The sequence below is a fragment of the Canis lupus genome, chromosome 10, assembly GCF_003254725.2.
Source record: "Canis lupus dingo isolate Sandy chromosome 10, ASM325472v2, whole genome shotgun sequence".
NCBI lineage: Eukaryota > Metazoa > Chordata > Mammalia > Carnivora > Canidae > Canis > Canis lupus.
Window position 1 is genome coordinate 16,225,631 of NC_064252.1, and position 25,300 is coordinate 16,250,930.

At 38.6% G+C, this 25,300-nt stretch overlaps 2 protein-coding genes across 9 annotated transcripts in view; one reads left to right on the plus strand and one right to left on the minus strand.

The window, feature by feature from the left end:
- CAPS2 (calcyphosine 2) overlaps positions 1-9,288 on the minus strand; it is an 84,831-nt gene extending 75,543 nt beyond the window's left edge. For 2 of the 8 annotated variants that reach the window (XM_025476555.3, XM_025476550.3), the window contains exons 1-2: positions 8,423-8,650; positions 8,115-8,185 (exon numbers count right to left, since the gene is read on the minus strand). The gene's annotated coding sequence lies outside the window, so the exon portion shown is untranslated. The other 6 variants (XM_025476554.3, XM_025476551.3, XM_025476546.3 and 3 more) reach the window with 5 other exon arrangements.
- Positions 9,216-24,865, plus strand: GLIPR1L2 (GLIPR1 like 2). The gene is made up of 6 exons (XM_035695939.2): positions 9,216-9,635; positions 10,887-11,132; positions 13,188-13,291; positions 21,695-21,780; positions 23,651-23,677; positions 23,762-24,865. Exons 1-6 carry the CDS (start codon positions 9,324-9,326, stop codon positions 24,091-24,093), a joined length of 1,107 nt encoding a protein of 368 aa, XP_035551832.2. The 5' UTR covers positions 9,216-9,323; the 3' UTR covers positions 24,094-24,865.
- Positions 24,866-25,300: the final 435 nt, after the last annotated feature.

Below are 25,300 nucleotides of genomic sequence, written 5' to 3' on the forward strand. Positions count from 1 at the left end.
CCTTCAACTGATTAGATGCAGCCCACCCGCATTATGGAGGGCAATCTGCCTTGAAGTCAACTGATGGTAAATTTAACAATATCTAAACACCTTCACAGCAAAAGCTAGATTAGTGTTTCATCAAACACTTGCCACCATAGTCTAGCTACAGTGACGCATAAAATTAACCATCACACTATGTGCCGTCATGTATGTGGAACTGTTATATTTTTAGTAAACTATTGCTATTTAACTATTGCACTGTAAAAATTCAAATCCAGGGATCCCTGGGTGGCGCAGCAGTTTAGCGCCTGCCTGTGGCCCAGGGCACAATCCTGGAGACCAGGGATCGAATCCCACGTCGGGCTCCCTGCATGGAGCCTGCTTCTCCCTCTGCCTATGTCTCTGCCTCTCTCTCTCTCTCTATCATGAATAAATAAATATTTTTTAAAAATTCAAATCCATAATTCATTACTCCTTAGCTTGCAGTTTGAAACAGGCTAAAGGTAAACTGACACATATACATACACTTTGTATTTTTTACTACTGTGTTGTCTTCACAAGATTTTTTTAAATCACACTTTTTCATGAATAATTAAAATATCCTGATTTTTAATATAATCACCTCCTTATCTTCTTCAGACACCTTATTCATCCAAAAGCATGTTTCCTTAAATCAGATTAACTTAAATTCTACAGAACACATAAAAAATGAATTTTTATAGGATTCTATCCTCTGATTTTGAAGAAATATTTCTCAGCATTTTAAATCGGCACTACTGTGGGAACTCGCACGTAGTTGTAGTTCTCAGAAAAGGGGGTCTCTATTTGCAGAGTTCTCTCTGCTGAAGTTGTGAACGGAGGCTAGGTGGGTGAAGTGCCTACCTCGGCCTTATTTTGTAGGGTCCCCTCATTGGCAAGAAGAAAAACTTCTGGGTCAAGGGGTTGTCTTTTCTATTCCTATGATCATAAATAACAGACTCTTCCTAGGGCATGTTGGGAGGCCTGACATCACTAGCAATTCTTTTATTCTGAGAAGATCTTGTAAGAACAATAGAGGTCTTAAGTAACCCTCCTATTTCATTCAGTTTGCAATTCCGACACAAACTGCTCTGGGTTTGGCCTTTTCAAATCACTAAGGGCAGTTAACTCAGTATTTAAACAGTGAATTGTTTTGCGGGGGATCCTCTCGTCTTACTAGGCTATGTTTGAAATTTCCACAAATTTGGTTAATCACTTGGAGGTAAAGTAATCAGATATCTGGGCCAGGTTTATCTCATTCTTACCCCCTGGGAAGGATCATGAACAGATGGTTTAAACAGTAGTCTCTATAGTTTTTTGATTATGCATCCCGAACATAAAAAAATATATATATTGTAGGGTGGTCAACAGTCCTGGTTTGCCTGGGACTGAGGAGTTTTCCAGGACATAGAAAAGCACACTAAACACAATAACAGGGCATTCCCCCTGGTGGCGCAGCGGTTTAGCGCCGCCTGCAGCCCAGGGAGTGATCCTGGAGACCCGGGATCGAGTCCCATGTCAGGCTCTCTGTGTGGTGCCTGCTTCTCCCTCTGCCTGTGTCTCTGCCTCACTCTCTCTCTCTCTGTCTCTATGAATAAATAAAGTAAAATCTTTAAAAAAAAAAAAATAACAGGGCATTCCCTAACAAATCCAGAAGCTGGTGACCCTATACGTGAATCAAAAGTATACATGTGTCATTTAATTACATGTATTATGTGTACTTTTCATAGAGCAATATATATTTTAAATACACAAAAATTGAACCTGAAAGCGGTGACATAATAATAAATAAATAATATATAAAAATAATAAATAATAAAAATAAGTGCTAAAGAGAGGTTTATTTCAGGAAGATGGTATGAATCAACTGCTGCTGTTTGTACTTGTGTCTTTACAACTATAATTAATCTGCAATTTCCTGTCAGCAAGACATATGATCATTTTGTAATGGTTGCCTTAGTCAAAACCAGGTAATATATTCTGGAATTAAATCTATGCAGGTTCATACACGGCAGCAAAAGAAAAAAACAAATCCCATAATAATCACTCCCTGTACAATTCCCATTTTTCCTCAGGAAAGCCAAATACCATTTGCCAATGCTCTGTCAAAAAATGCTAAGAACTCATCTGCACACGTTGGATTTGCTCCTTATCAAAATAATTAAATATGTATTAAAAATGCATAATGTGTCTGACACCATGCTAAGGGTTAAAGATTTTAGTCCTTGTGACTATAAGTAAAAATATAAGTAAAAATGAGATAGCAGTTATTAATAGCATTAATTTAATAATAGTAATACCTCAGCAAGGTTTACAATGTGCCAAGTACTAAGTGCTTCACATATAATAATTATATAATCCTCTTAATAATCCTGTGAGGTAGATGCTATTAAAATTTTCATTTCTTGAACTACTAGAAAGTTTAGACATATTTTTATAAATTGCATTCAGATTTACAAATATAATTTTGAGAGTTATTAAGCTAGTGTGAGAGAATGCTGTCCTTCGGATAAGGATTCCTAGGAGTTATTGCATAAATATGACCACTCTAAATAAATACTGACCTCAAGATACAGAACTAATGTAAATTTAAGATTCAAAATTTCATATAAATATTACTAGATTTATATTCAGTTTTATGGCTTTGACTTTTAGAGAGAAGCCAATTATATTTTAGTTTCTGAGGCCCAAACTCATCCTGGAAGCTGGTTATATACAGTACATCATATCTATATGTGAAAATAATTTATGCAGCATGAAATTTCCAGTACAGTTCCTGGCTTTTCTTTTCTTTTCTTTTGTCAATTGCCTGCTTATCTCCTTCATTTATTTTTCTAATGGTCCTATTCATTTTCTTAAGAATTTTAAATGATTTCTAAATGTGCCTTAATGGCACACTGGTGATTTTAATCCTTTGACATTTATTTATCAAATACCTTTCTCAGTTGTCCTCTCTTTACATTTTAATGAACTAAAGTCTATCTTTCCACTTTCAAATGGTGCCTTTTATATGTACCACCATTTTGGTCTTTTCTTATAACATTTCTCATGCACCATTATCATAATTTGAATTTTTGAATTACAGAAAAGATCAATCAAGTGAAGACTGATAAAAAAGTGAAAGAGTAAGAGTAAAGTAAAAAACATTATGGGGATCCCTGGGTGGCGCAGCGGTTTGGCGCCTGCCTTTGGCCCAGGGCGCGATCCTGGAGACCCGGGATCGAATCCCATGTCGGGCTACCGGTGCATGGAGCCTGCTTCTCCCTCTGCCTATGTCTCTGCCTCTCTCTCTCTCTCTGTGACTATCATAAATAAAAAAAATTAAAAAAAAAAAAAACATTATGTCTCCCCCAATAACAACTCTATGGACAACAAAATAATACATATCAGTATCTTTAGCCTTTTTTGCATGATCATTCTCACGTGCACATTAAAAAGGTTTTTTTAAAACTTGCTAGTTTTCATCAATATCAGAGTGTAGAATTAGAGTACTGTTTCCCTAAATTTTTTTTTTTTTGCGTTTTCCAAAATTACACATTTTTGTATAATTTCTTATTGGAGTTCAATTTGCCAAAATATAGCATAACACCCAGTGCTCATCCCCTCAAGTGCCCCCTCAGTGCCCATCACCCAGTCACCCCAAACCCCCGCCCTCCTCCCCTTCCTCACCACCCCTTGTTCCTTTCCCAGAGTTAGGAGTCTCTCATGTTCTGTCTCCCTCCCTGATATTTCCCACTCATTTCTCTCCTTTCCCTTTTAATCCCTTTCACTATTTTTTATATTCCCCGTATGAATAAAACCATATAATTGTTGTCCTTCTCTGATTGACTTACTTCACTCAGCATAATACCCTCCAGTTCCATCCACGTCAAAGCAAATGGTGGGTATTTGTCGTTTCTAATGGCTGAAGAATATTCCATTGTACACATAGACCACATCTTCTTTATTCATCTGTTGATGGACACCGAGGCTCCTTCCCCAGGAGCTACTGTGGACATTGCTGCTAGAAACATGGGGGTGCAGGTGTCCCGGCGTTTCCCTGCATCTGTATCTTTGGGGTAAATCCCCAGCAGTGCAATTGCTGGGTTGTAGGGCAGATCTATTTTTAACTCTTTGAGGAACCTCCACAGTTTTCCAGAGCGGCTGCACCAGTTCACATTCCCACCATCAGTGTAAGAGGGTTCCCTTTCTCCACATCCTCTCCAACATTTGTTGATTCCCGTCTTGTTAATTTTCCCCATTCTCACTGGTGTGAGGTGGTATCTCATGGTGGTTTGGATTTGTATTTCCCTGATGGCCGGTGATGCGGAGCGTTTTCTCATGTGCTTGTTGGCCACGTCTAGGTCTTCCTCTGTGAGATCTCTGTTCATGGCTCTTGCCCATTTCATGATTGGATTGTTTGTTTCTTTGCCGTTAAGTTTGATAAGTTCTTTTATAGATCTTGGAAACTAGCCCTTTATCTGATATGTCATTTGCAAATACCTTCTCCCATTCTGTAGGTTGTCTTTTAGTTTTGTTGACTGTTTCTTTAGCTGTGCAGAAGCTTTTTATCTTGATGAAGTCCCAATAGTTCATTTTTGCTTTTGTTTCCCTTGCCTTCCTGGATGTATCTTGCAGGAAGTTGCTGTGGCCAAGTTCAAACAGGGTGTTGCCTGTGGTCTCCTCTAGGATTTTGATGGATTCTTGTCTCATATTTTGACTTTCTCCCATTTTGACTTTATCTTTGTTTTTTGTTTTTTTAAGATTTATTTATTTATGATAGACACAGAGAGAGAGAAAGAGAGAGGCAGAGAGACACAGGCAGAGGGAGAAGCAGGCTCCATGCCGGGAGCCCGATGTGGGACTCGATCCCGGGTCTCCAGGATTGTGCCCTGGGCCAAAGGCAGGCGCTAAGCCACTGAGCCACCTGGGGATCCCCCTTGACTTTATCTTTGTATATGGTGTAAGAAAATGGTCCAGCTTCATTCTTCTGCACGTGGCTGCCCAATTTTCCAAGCACCATTTATTGAAGAAATTGTTTTTTTCCCCACTGGATAGTCTTTCAAGAGGAGACAAACTTAATTTTTCATGTATGGGGAATCTAAACAGATATGGAAATTCCAAAGACAGTCAAGCAAAATGAGGTATATATGAAGTCATTCCGAACTAAGCTGAAGGAGACAGAAATCTGGGATCTCAAAGAGAAGGAATGCAATTCGCAGGACAATGAAAAAGAGTAAATGTTTGATAAATGTTTGCTGGCCCTTTCAGGAACAATGGGACATAGAAGACTCTGACCAAGGAGACCTTGCTACGTCCCTCCCTCTCCATCAAAACTAGTTCGTAGTATAATGTGCTAATCTTACTCATCTATAGCAGTAATTCTCTTCCTGGAGCAGTCTTCTGTCTACACTATTTTTAGATACCTCCTAGTTGTGGGGAGGTAAAGAGTTTTTCCTGAATCTGCTGGGTTTTGATTGCTTTTTAACTCAAAATAGTCTTCATGCCAAAGTGGCACATCTTGAGGCAGCCTGCTCTTGGGCCCTACAGTACTGACATAGAATCTATGATTTTTAATACATAAAAAGTTAAACAATGATTAAATAATCCTCAAATATTACATGCTTCTTTAAAAAAAATTTTTTTAATATATTTTACGAGGGCAGCCCGGGTGGTTCAGCAGTTTAGCGCCGCCTTCAGCCCCGGGCCTGATCCTGGAGACCCGGGATCGAGTCCCACGTCAGGCTCCCTGCATGGAGCCTGCTTCTCCCTCTGCCCGTGTTTCTGCTTCTCTCTCTCTGTGTCTCTCATGAATAAATAAATAAAATCTTTTAAAAATAAATAAATAAATATATTTTACAAAGTAATGCATTTTAAATGTTTCTTTATGAAGTACATGATGTGGACCAATTCAGTGACATATCACAAGAACTGAATATTTGCAGAACCTTTTCAGCAAATCCAACCTCTTCCTACACAAACCAAACCAGATGCCTTCACATGCTCTTTCTCTGTACTTCCATTTTAGTCACTTGGGTTCAAAAACTAGCTCTACCTCATACAAGCTGGTGACTTTAGACAAATTATGTGACTTTTTCTGAGTTTTGCACCTGTAAAACAGAGATAATCATAGTGTCTGTTTCTTAAGGTGTTTATGATTTAAATGAGTTAATATTTTCCAAGCATTTACAATGGTGTCACTTATGCAAACAGTCGTGACAATTCTACAATACTGTGAATGCAACTGCCACTGAATTTTACACTAAAAATGGTTAAAATGGTAAATTTCATGTTAATGTGTATTTTACTGCAGTAAAAAAAATCAAAAATAAAATAAGTAGTGCCTGACACATAAGAATTTTTAACATAAACTAGAAATAGGGCATCGAAGGCATCGACGCACTGGGGCATCAAGGTGGCTTAGTAGGTTTAGCATCTGACTTCAGCTGGGGTCATGATCTTAGGGTCCTGAGATCTAGCCAGTGTCCGGCTCCACACTCAGTATGGAGCCCATTTTTCCTTCTCCCTCTCTTTCTGCCCCTCCCCCTGCTCATGCTCGCTTTCTCTTTCTCAAAATAAATAAACAAATAAACTCTTTTTAAAAATAGCATGTGCTACTCTGCATTATTTGATGACTTGTCTATGTCACCTTTAACTAAAAGCTTTATGTAGATAGACTAACACCTGTCATGGACTGAGACACATGGGAGGTCCTAAAGAAATACTTATGACTAAGTGTGGTGTCCAGCAATGGAATGCATTGCCTAAGAGACAGTGACTTCCTTCTGAGTGTAATTATTTAAGGAGAGGTTTAATGATCATCTATTAGTGATGTGTCAGACAACATGTCCAATACACGGAACTAGTAAAAGTGTCTAAAATTTCTTCCTAATCTAAGATTGCATTATACTATTTACCTTGTACTTTGATACAGCAATTTTCAGAATCTAACAGTACAAACATAATAAAGGAATTCCATCTTATACCACTTGCCACCATCATCCCTATAATATGCTCTGCTGGTGCTAAAACACCTTTAACCTTTTCAGATCTCCTGGCATATTTACATCCTTTTTTCTTTTTTGTTTAGAGTCTGCTCTGTCACCTGTACGCTTCACTTTCTTGAGGTCACATTCTCTAGAAAGGCTTCCATGGTCCTTAAAAGGGGTGTTCACTGTCCCATACATGCTCAATAGCATTTTGGTTGTTTTTATCACATGGTATAAGAGTTAGCAGTTTGCTAGTTCTCTAAACTACAGGCTATTTGGAAGCAGAGTGTAGGTCTCTCTCAACTATCTAACACATTGCCTGGTAATAAGTATTTATTAAAAGTCTAATGCCATTAATTTAAATTAAATTATCTTGTGAGCTCTACTTTCAATTGTGTACATCATAATTTTTTTTGAAGATTTATTGATTTATTTGAGAGAGAAAGGGTGGGAGCACAAGCTAGGAGGGGGAGATGGAGAGGGAGAGGAAGAGAATCTCAAGCAGACTCCCCACTGAGTAGGGAGCTCCAGGTGAGGCTAGATCTCACCACCTGAGATCATGACCTGAGCAAAAACCAAGACTCAGAGGCTTAACCCACTGAGCCACCCAAGTGCCTCTATCCTCATAATATTTTAAAAAATATTTCATTTGAAAGAGTGGGAGAGGGAGGTGGGGGAGACAGAGGGAGACGCAGACTGCCCTGCAGCAGGGAGCCCCCACTCCAGGCTCTATCCCAGGATCCTTGAGCTCACGACCTGAGCCCAAGGCAGGTGAACTGACTGAGCCACCCAGGCGCCCCATGATTTTTTCAAGCACTTTTAAAAAAAAATATTTTAACCAACCAGTTGCAATGCTTTCTTTGTAGCAAAATTCTATCCCAGTGTCAGTGATTTCAAATACCCCTTTAATGCTAATAAGCACAATGTTATATGTGAACATGTACCCCAAAACGACCATGTGCTTTTACTTTGTGCATTTCTTGATGGTAATGCATTTGATGGACTTGCATTTCTGATGGTAAGTTTTCTTTAGCAAAATGTTTGAAGGTAAAAAGACCAAACCAAAATCCACTAAGACATTAGCCACTTTGCCTGACAGAAATTAAAAAAACAAAAAAACAAAAGACCCAAAAACCTAATTCTTACCTAGATGAGACCGTGAATAAGACAAGTCGTCGGGGATGATGTATTCTGCTATCCAAGCTATCTATACAGTTCTGATGAGATGAAAAAGAACTACTTTAATCTTACCAGAATTTGATGATTCTAAAAGCTGAGCCTCCCACTCTTCCATTTATTCTATGGTTCCTCACAAAAGATTATTAAAACACTGAGAGAAAATCTCAGGGAGGAAGCCCAAATTAAAGGGGAAATAGTTTTGTTCATGAGGATAATAAAGGATACGTCCTAAATTTTCAACTCAAGAGGGAATAAAAAAATAAGATCAACTGAACTTTTATCCATATCACAGAGGAATGACGCTCCGCTCACCCCCTGCGGGATTCACAGGTTCCTCAGGCACGTTCCTTACGCAGAAGTTGGCATCCAGGGTACCAGTGGCTCATCGACAAATGATGACACGTCATGTGGCGCCAGAAGTCAACTCGGGATAATAGTTACCTACATGAGTGAAAGGCCTGCAGTCCCTTACCTCTCTCGTAGGCCTGCACACCCGGCCTCCCCGCCCCCTCCCGCAGCTCTGCACACCCGGCCTCCCCGCCCCCTCCCGCAGCTCTGCACACCCGGCCTCCCCGCCCCCTCCCGCAGCTCTGCACACCCGGCCTCCCCGCCCCCTCCCGCAGCTCTGCACACCCGGCCTCCCCGCCTCCCTCCCGCAGCTCTGCACACCCGGCCTCCCCGCCCCCTCCCGCAGCTCTGCACACCCGGCCTCCCCGCCTCCCTCCCGCAGCTCTGCACACCCGGCCTCCCCGCCCCCTCCCGCAGCTCTGCACACCCGGCCTCCCCGCCTCCCTCCCGCAGCTCTGCACACCCGGCCTCCCCGCCCCCTCCCGCAGCTCTGCACACCCGGCCTCCCCGCCCCCTCCCGCAGCTCTGCACACCCGGCCTCCCCGCCCCCTCCCGCAGCTCTGCACACCCGGCCTCCCCGCCCCCTCCCGCAGCTCTGCACACCCGGCCTCCCCGCCTCCCTCCCGCAGCTCTGCACACCCGGCCTCCCCGCCCCCTCCCGCAGCTCTGCACACCCGGCCTCCCCGCCTCCCTCCCGCAGCTCTGCACACCCGGCCTCCCCGCCCCCTCCCAGAGCTCTGCAGACACAGCGCTGCACACCCGGTCACCGACCCCGTGACTTCCGTTTCCGCCGCTCCCTCGGCTCCTCTAACAGAACCCGGCGAGCGCATGCGTCATGGGGCCCGTGGGCCGGCGCAAGCGCAGAGGCGGCCCGGGGGCATGCGCAGTGGCCTGCTCGCCCGGCGGACCATGGAGGCCCCGAGGCCCCCGCCGTGGGGGTGGCGTGGCCGGTGGCTGCTGCCGAGGCGAGGGGGCCTCCTGGCCGTGTGGCTCTGGGCGCTGGGGCTGCTGCTGCTGCCTTACCGTCTGGACGCGAAGCTGCCTCACGAAGAGGACGTACACTTTATCAATGAGTACGTGAACCTGCACAATGAGCTCCGGGGCAACGTCCTCCCCCGAGGCTCTAACTTGCGCTTCATGGTGAGGCTCTAACTTAGTGCTTCGTGGTGAGGCTCTAACCTGGGCCCCGGGGCGAGGCTCTAAGGCCGAACCACGTCCAGCTTGCGCCCCCCCACCCCCGCGGCCCCACGACCCCACGACCCCGACCCCGGGGCTGCTTCCCTGAGGCTGATGGATCGCGGCGACCGCGCTTTCTGCGTGGGTCTAAATCCACGTAAAGGTCGTTGAGGCTGGGCTGGGACGTTTACTAAGCGCTGCCCCTGAATGCTGCTGTTGACCTTGTGAAGTCTGGGCCGAATGGACAGTCTCCAGGGGAAAACTGCCAAGTGGAGGCCACTACCTCGTGTGTGGTCTGATTGCAGGGCTGCAAAGACTGAATCATGCAATCCCGACCTAAAACATGCCCATTTAGGTCTTGTTTGTATGTGTATAGAGAAAGGCATGTATACAAAAGTGATTTTTTTAACGATTAGTATTCTAAAGGGATATTTATTTTCCAATATTCTATAATTGTGTGTAATCTATGAAATTGAGAAAATGCCAAGAAAATCTTAGTATTGGTTTTCAGATACACTGTAACATGTACAAAGTATGTTGATTTTACAACTATTTTGCTGACTTATCTATGTGTATTTTTGTTCTTGTCCTTAAGTAAAATTAAGTAGAACTTAATGAGTCTAAATAATGATAAAATTACACTTTTCTGGATATTTCCAGATAGCTGGCCAGGGAACAGTATCTTGTGATTTTTTTTTTTTTTAACATTTCTGAGACTATCCATAGAACTTTACATGTGCCTCTTTTATAGTATTTACCAAGTATCACTATGTATTAAAATTTTATATTTATAAACTATAGAAGACAAAATTTATTCATGACTTTGCATTTTATTCCCCACATTACGGTAGTTTATACTTAGTATTCAGTAAACGGTTTTAGATGAATATTTTAAATTATTGTATTACTCTGTATAAAAGGAATAAGATTAAAAGTGTATATTCTGAAGACTACATGTAAGAGTATTATAACCATTTGCATCATCTAGCAATCTGATTTTTAAATTACAATTATATAGATAGTCCTTTGCCTCAGGAAATAGTTACTTCATTTATGATTAATCAAAAACATTTTCTCCCATGGAAATTCCACAAACAAGACCCATAAGCACAAAGTTAGAATTGTTTTCCTTAAATAAGAACTCAAGGAAAATAGTTCAGAAAAAAAAACTTATTATTAATTTGTTTTCTTTGCTTTTTGCATTCTTTTTTTCAGACTTGGGATGTAGCTTTGTCACGGACTGCTAGAGCATGGGGGAAAAAATGTGTGGCTGAACATAATACTCACTTAGATGAACTAAATATGGCCCATCCTAAATTTAATGGTATTGGTGAAAACATATGGATTGGACCTGAAAATGAATTCACTGCAAGTATTGCTATCAGAAGTTGGTATGAAGAGAGAAAAAAGTACCATTTTGAAAATGACAGTTGCTCTAGTGACTGTTCTCATTATAAACAGGTATCTAATATTTATATTAATTCAATAGACTCCTTAATTACTTTACTATCAAGCTTTTTATTATGTTTCAATATTATAAATAAACTTAAATGGCAAAGTTATTACCTCTAATGGAATCAAAATTCTAATCAGTCCTAGATCTTCAAAATGTCTATGATTCCATGTATTACATGAGGCATACAGTTAAAACATTCCTTTAAATGTAATAAATCTCAGGGCCCCTGGCTGGCTCAGGAGTAGAGCATCTGCTTTCGGCTCAGGTCGTGATCCTGGGGTCCTGGGATCGAGTCCGCATCGGGCTCCCCGCAGGGAGCCTGCTTCTCCCTCTGCCTGTGTCTCTGCCTCTCTCTGTGTCTCTCATGAATAAATAAATAAAATCTTTAAAGTAAATAAATGTAATAAATTTCATCTCTATACCCAGAAATGATAGGTGCTATTCTAAAAGTAACACATTCTGGAAAAGGAAGAAACCAGAAAATAAAAATTATTTTTAAATTATAAACATAAGTAAAAGATTTGATATTTTTTGCACAGATTAGTACACATACTATGATATAACTGATTAAAACATTTTAAGTGAAAATTAATAGCATTGTTTTCCTGTCTCCTAACAATCCACCTTTACACTTTATACTTCAACAATACTGAGCCACTTGTTATTTCCTCTACATACACTTATTATTTCACATATTATTTATAATCATCTATTTATATATGATACTCCACTGGTACAGAGAGCTTGTCTTATTAACGGCAAGAACAAAGCATTTTGGTCTTCTATAAATACTTGTTATCAAGAAACAAGAAATTATTGGATGAACTTCCAAGCTGATTTAAGAGATGATTATTTTTCAATCAATATACTATGATGTCATATTTTATGCAGAAATTAAAATCTTTTTTTTTTTTTTTTTAGAACTTAAAATCTTGTGATCTTTTTCATACTGAAATCTTGTGTTCAAATTCCATTGAATGAGTTGTGTTTCAAGACATTTGATTAATTCTTCTAGAAAGATATAGTGGCTCTCCATTGTTTTACTCATATCAAAGCCAGATTCCTTAATATGATTTTAATAATCCCAGTAAATTAACCAAGTCTACTGAATATGATTTTAATAATCCCAGTACATTAACCAAGTCTACTTCATGATCAATTCCTCTGGTAATTTTTACTCTTTAATTTTGGTATCCTAGACCTTTTTGTTTTCCCGTATTTGACCTGCTTAACTCCATTTCAACTATTGCAGACATTCTATTATCTATTCTTTTACTGTATCATTCTATTTCTTTAAGAATCACTCTTTTAAAACTACTGAAGGTTGGGATAAAGAGAAAAGGAAACCAGAAACTGTTTTTCTCTTCCACAGATGTCAACAAGACAATACAAGTACTGTTTTATGTGGAAGTATTAGAAATACTAAAGCCATACAGAGAATTTTCTGGAATATCTTTAATGATTATTATATTGCCACTCCAATTCAAGACCTGTTTTTCTTTTTATAGAAACCAGCTTTTTTATTCATTTTTTTTAAATTGCAGGTCCAGACTCTTATTTTATTTTATAATGGAATTTCCTCAACAAAAAAGAAAAATGCTAATTGCATTCAACTACCTTTATTTTTGTATTGCTTATCCTTCTCTTTTATAATCTTGATGTCATTTTTCTCCTTTCTACTTACAACTTCCAGGCTTCCAAAACATTTTCTCCTTTCTTTTCCCTCTTCCTCTCTGCCAATAACTTAGAGCTCTCAGCTTCAACAGGAGTTTGGAAACTGATTCAGCAAGTGTGCCTCCCTTTGGCTCCAAAATTCTTTGGATCAGTGTTTCTCAAACTCTTTATCCTAAGGCAGAACCTGCCAAATATTTCTCTAAATACAATTTGGGAAATGCTTCCTGAAATCTGTGACAATTCTCTACTTGCATCCAAATAAAGAATACTTCATATTCCTTAAATTGTTTGGTTAAAGATTGTGAATTGAATATATTATAGTTTATAGTATGACTGAGTAAATGTTTAGAATCAAATTTGGGGTTTTTTGGAAAATTGTATTTTAGGTTGTTTGGGACACATCTTACAAAATTGGTTGTGCCGTAACTCCATGTACAAAGATTGGACATATTAGATATGCAGTAATTTTCATATGCAACTATGCACCAGGGTAAGTTACCTTAAATTTTAAAAAGAATGTAAAAATAAATTGGGAATTTTTCAAGATTAACTTTTCCTAACTTTCAATATAATCTTTTATATAGTTTTTCAATGTAGCCTTTGTGAACTGTAAAAGAATTAAATATAAGATATTAAGGATTTTAAATTGAAATATTTTCAGTTCTATTGGGTATATTGATTTAACATACAAACTAGCCAAGTATTACTTCCTAAAAGAATTTTAACTTTAGTGTCATTTCACAATATCTAGCCTAAGTAGCATAGAATTTAAATTATTTTCCAAAATAGTTTATTTCCATATTTATAATAAAAGTCAAAGAAAAATAAGGTTAGATGTGTTGAAATGTATGTTGTGAGAGTTGTTTCAGGAGTGCATCAGCTTTGTAACTGAAAGACACTTAATTGACCATCCTTTGCAAGTTGTGTTACTATTTGAGGCTAGTCTCATATAAAAAATCCAAATATCTCAAATTGGCAAGAGTACTTCAGGAGTCTTCTTTTGAAGAAGCTTGAATTCTTTCCACTTACTTACCATGTGATTATTTACCTTACACCTGAATACCTTCCTATGACAGGAAATAACTACCTTCCAAAATAGCCTCCATCTCTGAAGAGTTTTGTTGGAAAGTTTGAAGTTTTCTTACAGGTCAAGATGATACTGTCAGTAATATTATTAAAATATCCAACCAGGGACACCTGGGTGGCTCAGCGATTGAGCATCTGCCTTTGGCCCAGGGTGTGATCTTGGAGTCCTGGGATCGAGTCCCGCGTTGGGCTCCCGACATGGAGCCTGCTTCTCCCTCTGGTGTGTCTCTGTCTCTCTCTCTCTCTCTGTCTCTCATGAATAAATAAATAAAATATTTTTTTTTAAATGTCCAACCAAATGAGAAAATATCCTAATCACCATGTCAGGAAAACAGTAAAAAATTGACTACACACTAGGATTAAGAATTTCTGCCAAATAAAATGCTCTGGGACTAAACCACAAAGAAAAAACAAATCCCATCGATTACTGATTACTGATTGTATTCCTCTGGATAGGGAAAATAAGAGAACTATGATGTCAATCAAATTAGCCTCAGAAATCCTTTCCGTGATAGAAGTTTTGTGACCTTGAACATAGTCATGCAAAACAAGTTCAGGATGTAGACATAAAACTTTTTAACTTTTTAGGCCTCCTTTCATTCCTAAAAACTGAAAGCATTGGAACAATACCTTTGTATTGAAACTTTTCGAAGTTAACTGTTGACTGGTATTGAAAATTCAGAGAACCTGGTACTGATGTAAGAGAGGAAGGAGGTTCCTCTGGGGCACTATCTTCATTTATGCACTCAGCAACTCTGTACAAGGCATTGATCTATGTCTACCAACAAGACCAAAAATGGGTGACCCTATTTAGTTTGTAGTCTTGGAAGGGAGACAAACAATAAATAAATAAACAAATAAATAATATTCAAGTAGGTAACAAAATATGCTATAATACTTAAAGCAAGATAGACATATTGGGAATAACAAGTATGGGATAGAGATAGGGTAGTTGTAAGAGAAAGTGGCATTTGGTGTGATAATGACTAAATATTTCAGATAGAAGAGCATGTATAAAACCTTTGAGCTTAGAATGCGTCAAGCATGTTTAAGAAATGAATAACTGGTTAGAGGTAGGAGCTGAGGTAGAAAATTAGGCGACAGCCTCACCAAACAACATACCATAGGCCGTGTTAAGACTTTGGAATTTATTTCAAGTAGTGGCCAAGCCAATGGAAAGTTCTAAAGCAAGTGAGTGACATAATCTTATCTCTGTTTTGAAAAGAACACTTTTAAGGGGATCCCCGGGTGGTTCAGCGGTTTCTTCTTCTCTTTCTGCCCCTCTCCCCCATGCTCTCTTTCTTTCTCTATAAAATAAAATAAATCTTTAAAAAATTTTAAAAATAAAATAATAAACAGTGCTCTCCTTTTCATGTACATTTAGAATATTTTATTAGCTTTATCAAGTAATAATTATCCAGGTAGACCTGTGGTTCTCACATGAGTTAGTATCATACTAACATGATCTTATAGTCATGGAATTACTAGGTTAAAGAGGATATATACTTTTAATTTGGATAGCTAGTACTATCTATTCATCTTAGTCATACTGTTTTTTTTATTTTTTATTTTTAATTTTTTAATTTTTTTTTTAATTTATTGATGATAGTCACAGAGAGAGAGAGAGAGAGGCAGAGACACAGGCAGAGAGAGAAGCAGGCTCCATGCACCGGGAGCCCCATGTGGGATTCGATCCTGGGTCTCCAGGATCGCGCCCTGGGCCAAAGGCAGGCGCTAAACCGCTGCGCCACCCAGGGATCCCCATACTGGTTTTTTTTAAACATTTATTTATTTTTATACTCTATTTTTTATAGAGTGTGTTGTGGGGAGGTGAGGGCAGAGGGAGAGGGAGAGAGAAACTCTTGCAGACTTGGTACTGAGCGCAGAGCCTGATGGAGGGCTCCATCCCACCATCCTGAGATCATGACCTGAGCTGAAACCAAGAGTTGGAGGCTTAATCAACTGCACCACCCGGGTGCCCCTTAGTTATACTACTTTTCTAATAACAATTCTTTACATTAACATATGACCTCTCATATGATTGCTTTTCAGTTCTCTTGCTAACATAATATATTTTCAAACATTCTGCTATGAGTTCAGTATATTTTTAATTTTCATCTCCTATTTTACATGAGTTTATTTTTTTTTTACATGAGTTTAGATATCGTTTTGTAAGTTTCAAAAAAAAATTGGATTTCATTTTCTGGGACCTGTTTCTATACATTCACGATTTTTCTCTTAAGTTGTTGGATTTTTTTTTTTTTTTTGTAATTGTAAGAGTGTTCAGGTAGCAAGAAAATTAATTCTTTCATGCAATGTCATTTATAAATATTTTCCCAGTTTGATGTTTAACTTTGACTTTATTTATGATATAATTTTGCAAAAAGAATTATTTTGTTATTAGAAAAAGTACCAGTATTTTTTTCCATAGGTTTTGAAGTGTGTGTCATCCTCAAGCAAGCCTTCTCAAAGTATTATTATTCAACATTTTTTTCCAGTAATTCTTTGTGTTTTTAACTTTTAAATATTTGATCCACTTTGCTTTTGGATATTATGTAATCTAGTATAAGAATTAGTCTCCTGATGAAAATGACTATAAAGACCAGGCAAAACATATAAGAATATTGCTTTTAGTCATTACAAAATAACCAATGCAGAGCTATGATCTTTGCAAATAGAAAAGGACTTACTGAGAACCCTATATTTACTTTGGTTTTCTCTCTGAGGGAATTCTTGAAACAATAGCCAGAGAAGCAGAATCTAAGCAAAGACCATGTTATTTTCTGAGCAAAGGAAATACCAGTGTTTGTTGATGTTAAGTTGCTTCACCAAGCAGAACATAAAAATCAAGAAGTATATATTCACTTGATTATATAAAAATTTAAAATGAATTTGTGGCTAAATAAATACCATAGATATAGCCAAAGAAAAAATAATATACTGGAAAATATATTTGTGGAATATATGACAGAGTTCATCTCCTTAATTTACAAAGAATTCATACAAATAATAAAGAAAAAGAGAAACAACCCAAAAGAATAATTTGCAAAAGATATGAAGACGTCATTTACTGAAGAGAAAAAAGTCATTAATCCTATGAAGAGATATTCAATCTCATAATTGAAGTAATTCAAGTAAAAACAAAAATAAGTTACTACTTTTCACTCATCCATCTGAGACAAGCATAGAAAAGCATAACTGATACTCTGCACGTGCGATGGGGCAATAAATTGTTACAATTTTCCAAAATAGGACAGAATAACAAAATTTAAACTATACTTACCTTTTGATCTTGTAATCTCCTTATCAGAATTATATCTTATTAATATCTTCATGAAAACTGGCCAAGATATATATACGAGAATACCCATCTTAACATGTTTTAATAGCATGAAACAAATTAAAAAAAAAAAAAACTAATGAGGGATCCCTGGGTTGTGCAGCGGTTTGGCGCCTGCCTTTGGCCCAGGGTGCGGTCCTGGAGACCCGGGATTGAATCCCATGTCGGGCTCCCAGTGCATGGAGCCTGCTTCTCCCTCTGCCTATGTCTCTGCCTCTCTCTCTCTCTCTCTGTGACTATCATAAAAAAAATAAATAAATAAATAAATAAATAAATAAATAAATAAATAAATAAATAAAATAAAAAAATAAAAAAAAACTAATGAATCCAGTAATAGCAGACTGAGCAATCAATTTACAATGCATTATTGTGTAACCATGAAAAATACTGGTCTTTATGTACCAGTCTCACTTGTTAAGATGAAAAAGTAAGATGCAGAACAATAATAAGCAAGATTGGGTCTTTTTGTTATAGCAGCTAGTGTTACCAGAAAATCAAGTGATTCAGTAAGAGAGAAGTGGAGTCAGTAAGAATCCAGTGAGGTGGGTAGCTCTGCGCTACTGTTCATTCAGGGACCCTTCTCACTGCCTCCCCACTCCTGGGAGGCAGGATCTTTGTCTGCAGATCAAGTCCAAGTGGCAGGTAAGGGCTAGCTTAGGCTCACAGTCAGGGAAGAGAAACGTGTGGGCGCATGGCCATCTCTTAAAGTGGGAAGTGATGTGCATAAACTGCTGTTTCCGATGGAAAACGGATCACATGGCCACATGGAAGTTGCAAGGGAAGTTGGGAAACGCAGCAAGGCTAGCCATCAATGTACCAAGCTAAAATACTGTTATTCCTGTATTTTTAGAGATATTTAGCTTGACAGCTAGGAGTCTATCATATAGAGAAGTACTGAGAAACTTTTATTAAAAAAAAAAAAAAACTTGCTTCTGGTAGAAATCATGAACTGTTAAACAGAAGCTATCTTTGGGGAGACAGAGGGAAAGTGGAGGATGGAGACATTTTTTCCCCTTTAAGGTTGCCCCTTTCTTCTTCCTCCTTTCCACCATCTCCTTAAAGTATTGTACATGCACTGCTTTTACTTAACATCAACAAAGGATATCTGGATTGAGATCAGAAAAATATATAAGACATTTTCAGAAGGCAATGAATAACAGGATTTGCAGGTCATTTATTAAGTAATGGGAGAGAGGAGGGACAGCTGGGTGGTTCAGTCCTTAAGGGTCAGGATCTTGATTTCAACTGGGATCATGACCTCCGTGTCATGGGCTCCAGCCTCACATTGGGGTCCATGCTCAGCGAGGGATCTGCTTGAAGATTCCCTCCCTCTGCCTCTCCCATCACCTGCACACATGCTCTCTCACTCTCTAAAATTAATAAATATTTTGGGCAGCCCAGGTGGCTCAGCGGTTTAGTGCCGCCTTCAGCCCAGGGTCTGATCCTGGAGACCCGGGATCAAGTCCCACGTCGGGCCCCCTGCATGGAGCCTGCTTCTCCCTCTGCCTGTGTCTCTGCTGGTCTCTCTCTCTGTGTCTCTCATGAATAAATAAATAAAATCTTTATTTAAAAAAAAAAGGAAAAAAATGAAGGAAGATGGTATCTTGGGGAGAATTAGAAGATGGTGCAGCTAAATAATATCCATCTCAAAGGAGCTTTACTGGTGTTTAACTGTGGTCCCTAGACCTACAGGTGCAAAATGTGAAAGTGAAGGAAGGAGATGTGACTGAGTTTTACCAAAAGCAATATAAAATAAGGTAGCTTTGGGGCACCTCAGTGTCTTAGTCTGTTAAGTATCCAACTCTTGGTTTCCACTCAGGTCACGATCTCTGGGTCATGGGCGCTGTGTCGGTTGCTGTGCTCAGTGGGGAGTCTGTTGGAGATTCTCTCCCTTTCCCTCTCCCCTCCCCCAGCTTGTCTTCTCTCTCTAAAATAAAGACATCAATCTTTAAAAAAAATTTTTTTAATGTAAGGTGCTTTGCACATACAAGGATAATTTGGGAAAAAAAAAAAAACGGATTCATGCTTTCCTTGACATTATATAAGTCCAGGAAGTAGTCATGGGGTTTTAGCAAAGACAGATACAGGAGCTGTATCAGACGGGGAGCCAGGTAGAACTGTTAAAAGATAATCTTCCTTGATGCTCACCACATTGTATTTTTCTCCAGCCCTCTGGGATAGATCTTTAAGTCTTCTTGGGAAACCTACAGATGTTCGGACATGAGCCAGAAGCCAGTGCTGTGGTTTTCCTCAATGGTATATGGAAGTAGTGACAGTGCAGGGAGCTGCTTCAAGTGCTCTGGATATTCTGGGTGTGTGACATGGAGCCCTACCCTTCCTGAATGGTCTGTCATTGTCTGCCTTTAAAATCCTTCCTCTTCCTCTCTTTAAATAATGATGGGGCTAAGTTATTCCCAAAACTTACCCTACAGACTGTTTCCTCAGTACCTTGCAGAAAACACCAAACAAAAATACCATTTTAAAAGAGATGTAATTTATTTTCTTTTAGAGTGTAAGCTCCTCAAGAGCAGGGACAATGTTTTCTGTATGTTCTATTGTGCTAGTACACTGTAAATGCTCAATAAATATTGATGATGGGAAAGAAAATCTATCAGAGCATCTATCTGATGTGCTCTGCCCTTGTTCTTTGGACAATGTTTAGACGAGATGGGTTTGCACAGGGAAAACTTTGAAGAGAAGAATTTGCCTACAGATTGTCAATCCATGGAGCTGGATTACCTCCTTCACGAGCAAGCTGGTGGCAGGTATGAGTCTAGCGTAGGCAGAGATAGTTTCGGTCACCACCGGGATTGTGTTCTGTCTGAAACAGTATAGCTCTATTGTAAAATGTGAATAATGGTCTTCTAATGGACTTGGGTTTGGACATGGGTATAGTTGCCCACAAGGCCTACCAGGTAACACATCCTTATCCAGGACCTGGACACACGTCCTCCAGGTGGTAATACACTGAAGGTATGGACAGAGATGAGTCTAGAGAATGTTCTAGAGGACTGTTCACTCTTGACTTGGTCTCAGAAAACCACTGGGCTGCTTCTTGGAAAAAGCAAATGCCTAAAATGCCTATTTCTCTAAAAATAGAGAAATTTGTCTGTGTCTTCAGGTACTGCCAGGGCGGCTGTGAAATGTCAATGGACGTTGCTGGTTATAGGTGCTTAACTGTTGTTTTCTCCTCATCCAGACCAATAATTCCAATTACAGGTGTGGAATTGTACTGTAGATTCAGAGTTAACTTGATTTAGGTTAAACTTTTTTTTTTAAAAGATGTTATTTATTCATGAGAGATACAGAGAGAGGCAGAGACACAGGCAGAGGGAGAAGCAGGCTCCCTGCAGGGAGCCCGGCAGGGGACTCGATGCCCCAGGACCCAGGGTTACGCCCTGAGCAGAAGGCAGGTGCTCAGCCACTGAGCCCCCCAGGGGTCCCATTTAGGTTAAACTTCTTACAGACTCAGAACAAGAGGAATATCCGTGTGCATGAGAGTATTAGTCTGGCATTTCTGACTATATGATATAAATAGTGATATGAAATTCAAATCTTTGGAAAAGAGGACCCATTGTATTCCGCGTGATGTGTATTTATTTATTTTGATATAGATATATAGATATTTTTTTGCCTTTCCAAAGTCAATCTAGATACAATGTGACTCAGAAATTTGATATGCAAGTTTGTGAATATTTATTTCTTAGTGTTCACCCTTCTTCCAAATGGCCCAGAGTGACCTAACCAGGGGTTTATGTACCTAACATTAGTTTTTAGAGTTTCCAACTACACACTGAGCAAATAAGCATTCCTATTTAAATGACCAGGATTAATGACCCTTTTTTCACTCAAAATTATAATTTCCCTGTTTGTTTTCCTTCTTCCTTAACCTAAATCCTTCATATAAGCTTCCCAATTTGTATCTACTTTGGCCTTTTTTTCTTACGTAGCTCTGGGCAATTGATGTAATAATTTCTCACTTCTTTCTTCTGTTTTGTACAACAGATTAAACGAAATTTGTAAAATCCCATTTAAATTTATTTGCTTGTTTTTCTATTTACATATTTTTAGGGCAGACCTCTAGTAAGTCATGCAGCTGGGTCTTTGGGACAATAGGCATTTCAGGATTTTGCATAGTCTTCAGAAAATTAATATATCATTTCTCTAGAACTTTTAATACATTTGTACCAAGGAGAAAGCAATTAATTATAAAACATTCTGTAACATCATTGTGGAAGGAAAATTTTGCTACAAACTAAAATGAAAGTAGCTTTAAAACTCACTCATTTAAATTAGAGTACTTTGTTTCAAGGACATGGCAATTCATTTCAGAAGAGACTATTTTCTTTGGGGATAAAAGGAGAAGATTATATCTCTAATATCAGTACTTCCTAGAGTCCATTTTCTTAGTTAAATCACCTTTATAACCTAACTAAAAATTTCTAACTGTTTTTTGCTTTTTTATAGAGGATCTCTGTCAAGAAGGCCTTATAAACAAGGAGTAATTTGTACTCAATGTAGCAGATTTGACAAATGCACAGATCTTCTATGCAGTAAGATAAAGAAAATAAACATAAAAACATCCATAACAGGGACTCCTGGGGGGCTCGGTGGTTGAGCGTCTGCTTTTGGCTCAGGTTGTGACCCTGGGGTCCCGGGGATCATCCCACATGGGGCGGGGGGGGGGGGGGGGGGGGGCGGGGGGGGGTGTCCCTGCAGGGAGCCTGCTTCTCCCTCTTCCTGTGTCTCTGCCCCTCTGTGTCTGGCGACCACTCACCCCTGAAGAATAATGGTTTCCACTTCTCTTAAATCTCCCAAATTTCACTTGCATTCCTGTTTTTGGCAAACTCTAACTTGAAGCTATTCAGAGGAAGGGATTCACAGAAAGGGAGTTCGCTCCAGCTTCAGGTCTGCAACGCAGAATCAACGTGACACCAGTGGGGTAGAGTGCTGCGTGGGCAGTTGGCAGTCCTGCACACTTTGGCTGGTGTCAGACTTTTCCACAATAACAGTCAGTGTCAAGAGATAATGGAGTAATTCCCATACTGTCCTTAATGCTTATGTAAATTCAGCCAAACTTATTATTCAAGTACAAGCAGATAGGCGAATATTGTGGAAACACAAATTTGTGGCACATAATTCTCACAAAGCCAGAGGTTGGCTTTCACCAAAAAGAAGAGATGAATGGAAAATGAAAAACTGCTCTGAAAAAAACTATCCATAAGCATTGAGACTTAATAGACAAAGACTAACTTCTGAAGGCTACAATTACAAAACAAAATGTAAATATAATAAATTTTAGCAATATGTAAATGATATAATTAATAAAATTGGGGAAAAGAAGAGAGAGAGAGAGAAATGTGCTTAATTTCCATAGCCAGGGGCCAAAAAATATTGAAAGCTGATAAATCAAACAGTAGAGATGTAAGTATATTTAAATGTACTTAAAAAAAATGTACTTAAATATCCAATCAAGTGCAAAAGTAAAAGAAGAGTGTAATCAGTGAAGAATAGTGATGACAAACGAAGGAAAACACAAAGAAGAAACTTGCTATTTACATCATTGCTCAACTAAGTTGATACACATACATGGAATGAAGTAGAGAAAATGCAGACTATGAGGTAAAAGATTTTTTTTAAGAAGGGCTAAAGTAGAAATCATTGCATAAAATATGAAGTAAAATAAGACCAGGCACAAAAGGCTCAAATATCCTCAAAGATCCAACAGGTCAGTTCACCTCTAGCATGGTCTGAAGAGTGACTTCTGAATTTTCTCGCGAGACAAAGCCTCTGGTTGCTGTGGAGTTCCCTGTGGGTAAGGACGCATTTGTCCTCTGGCCTCCCTCCTGACCGCACCGGGGAGGATGGTCTGATCTTACCCACCCAGCACGTGGAGGAAAGGAAATGTATTTCCTGGCAGGTATTACGATAGCATTGGGCTGGAGAGCAGGAACAGGACCAGGCTCCAGACTTAGCTTTGCCCTCTAGGAAGTGAAGGGCAAGTAAAAGCTCCTGAAAATAAGAATTAAAGAGTAAAGTGAGGTAAATCAGAATATTAATTTGGAGTTATCTGGTAGGAAGAGAGATGTAAGTAAGAGATGCTATAAGACCCTAGGATATTGAAGCTGGAAAGAATCTTTAATGGACAGAAGTGAAGTGCATCCTACAAGGTGACTTAGTAATGGGATCAACACGTCCTCGTTCCTATATTTCTGTGTTCTCTATCAGACGAGGCTGACTTTTACTGAAAGGGAATATACTGTATTTTATGATGGGCTACTGGTTGCAAGGGGCCCATCAAAGATGGCAGCAGGATACCTGAGGACTGGGAGAATGCTGTCATTATTTTTAGAAAAATAATCTTATCTCTAGGGAAAGAAGGAATTTCACGTAATTCCTTATGGACTTTCTTTTTCTTTTTAGGTAACGCAGATCGTGACCAATCCGTATGTATGTATTGCTGTCCTTTATTTCTTGGACAACTTAACTACTTTATGTGAAATCCAGCTTTCAGTCCTGCTTCTTTATTTACAGATTATCGATTTTGGTACCCCAGATGGGAAGTTCCCCGGCCAATTGTGTGTGATCCACTGTGCTTATTTATTTTCTTTCTGAGAATGCTGTGTTTTACAATATGTATCACAGTTGTTTTAATAATACAGTCTCGGTTTCCAAATATATTGTTGGAAGAAGAGATAATGTTTGCCTCTGAAGTAGTTGAGGTACAGCCAGAAAAGTTACAGGAGGTGAAGGAAGAAGACAAGGAAAAGAAGAAAGAGGAAGTGAAGGAAGAGGAAGGAGATAAAGAAGAGGAAGAGGAGGACGAGGAGGAGGGGGATGAGGAGGGCAAGGTGGAGGAGCAGTAAGATTTACCACCGTCATAGGCCAAAAGCATAATACAAAAAACAATATAAGCAAAAAATAAAATACTGAGCTTTAACAAAAAAGAATATATATAAACCGCTACTGGAATACCTTTTATTCTCTTTCTTCTTCAACAAATTTAAATTTGAAAAACATAGAAACAAACAAAAAACTTGTATTTTATAGTAATTAGTATAAGGCAAGCTCTTAGACACTAAGAATAGGTAAAGACGTGATGATAGAAATACTACAAAAGATTTGACCAGTCTAATGAGTCTTAAGATTTAACTGTGTTATCCTTATAAAGGAAGGAATTCCCATTGTGTAAATGTTTCTATCTCTATGTTTTAAATATTTCTTAAGAGGGTTAATAAGTTTCTTAAGTATTAAGATTATACATGTAAGTGCATAGAACCATTCCAACTTAAGATAACCATTTAATAACCTTTGGCTTTCTTGTTTTTGTCATCACTATTATGATTGTTATTTTTTTTCTATCTAAAATCAATTAATTACTATTTATAGTTACTGATAGTGGTGATGATGGTGGTGATGATACTGACCATGTGGTATCAAGGCATTGAATATCATTATGTGTATTTGTATTGTGTGTGTTTGAAATAGTTTCACTGGTACTGGCACTGTTAGGAGACAAATTCTTATTTCTACTTCATGTTTAATATTTTATTAAAGACTTGTTCTAATTCTTTACTAGGCTGTAATTTGTTAATTTGTTGCCACCAAGGACAAATAAATGTCAAAAGTTTAATTATTTATTATTGAGCAATTTGGCTGCTTCCAAATTTATGTGCTAAAATAAAATAAAAATTTAAAGAAGTTATTTACTTGAGGTTATTTAATATGATAGCAAAAGTTCATAAATTAACAACATAAACTACTTTCCATTTGTAGTACTAATAAATGACCTGAATAAAGATACCTAACATAGCATACAACAAATGGTATAAACTCCATGTTTGCTAACTTTATTACATTAAAAGCATCTTCTTAAAAGGGGCAAGATGAGAATTATACAAAAAAGCCCTACATATATATAATTTCTGTGTCAACTTCTTTTCTGAGAAAAAGCCTTAGGTAGAGGAAAGGGTTGGTTCTCTACAGTGCTTTTATTTAGTAGTATTTTCTGATATTTATATACTACTAAATAGCATCCAATGTGCTTTCACATCATTATGTAATGATGTGCCC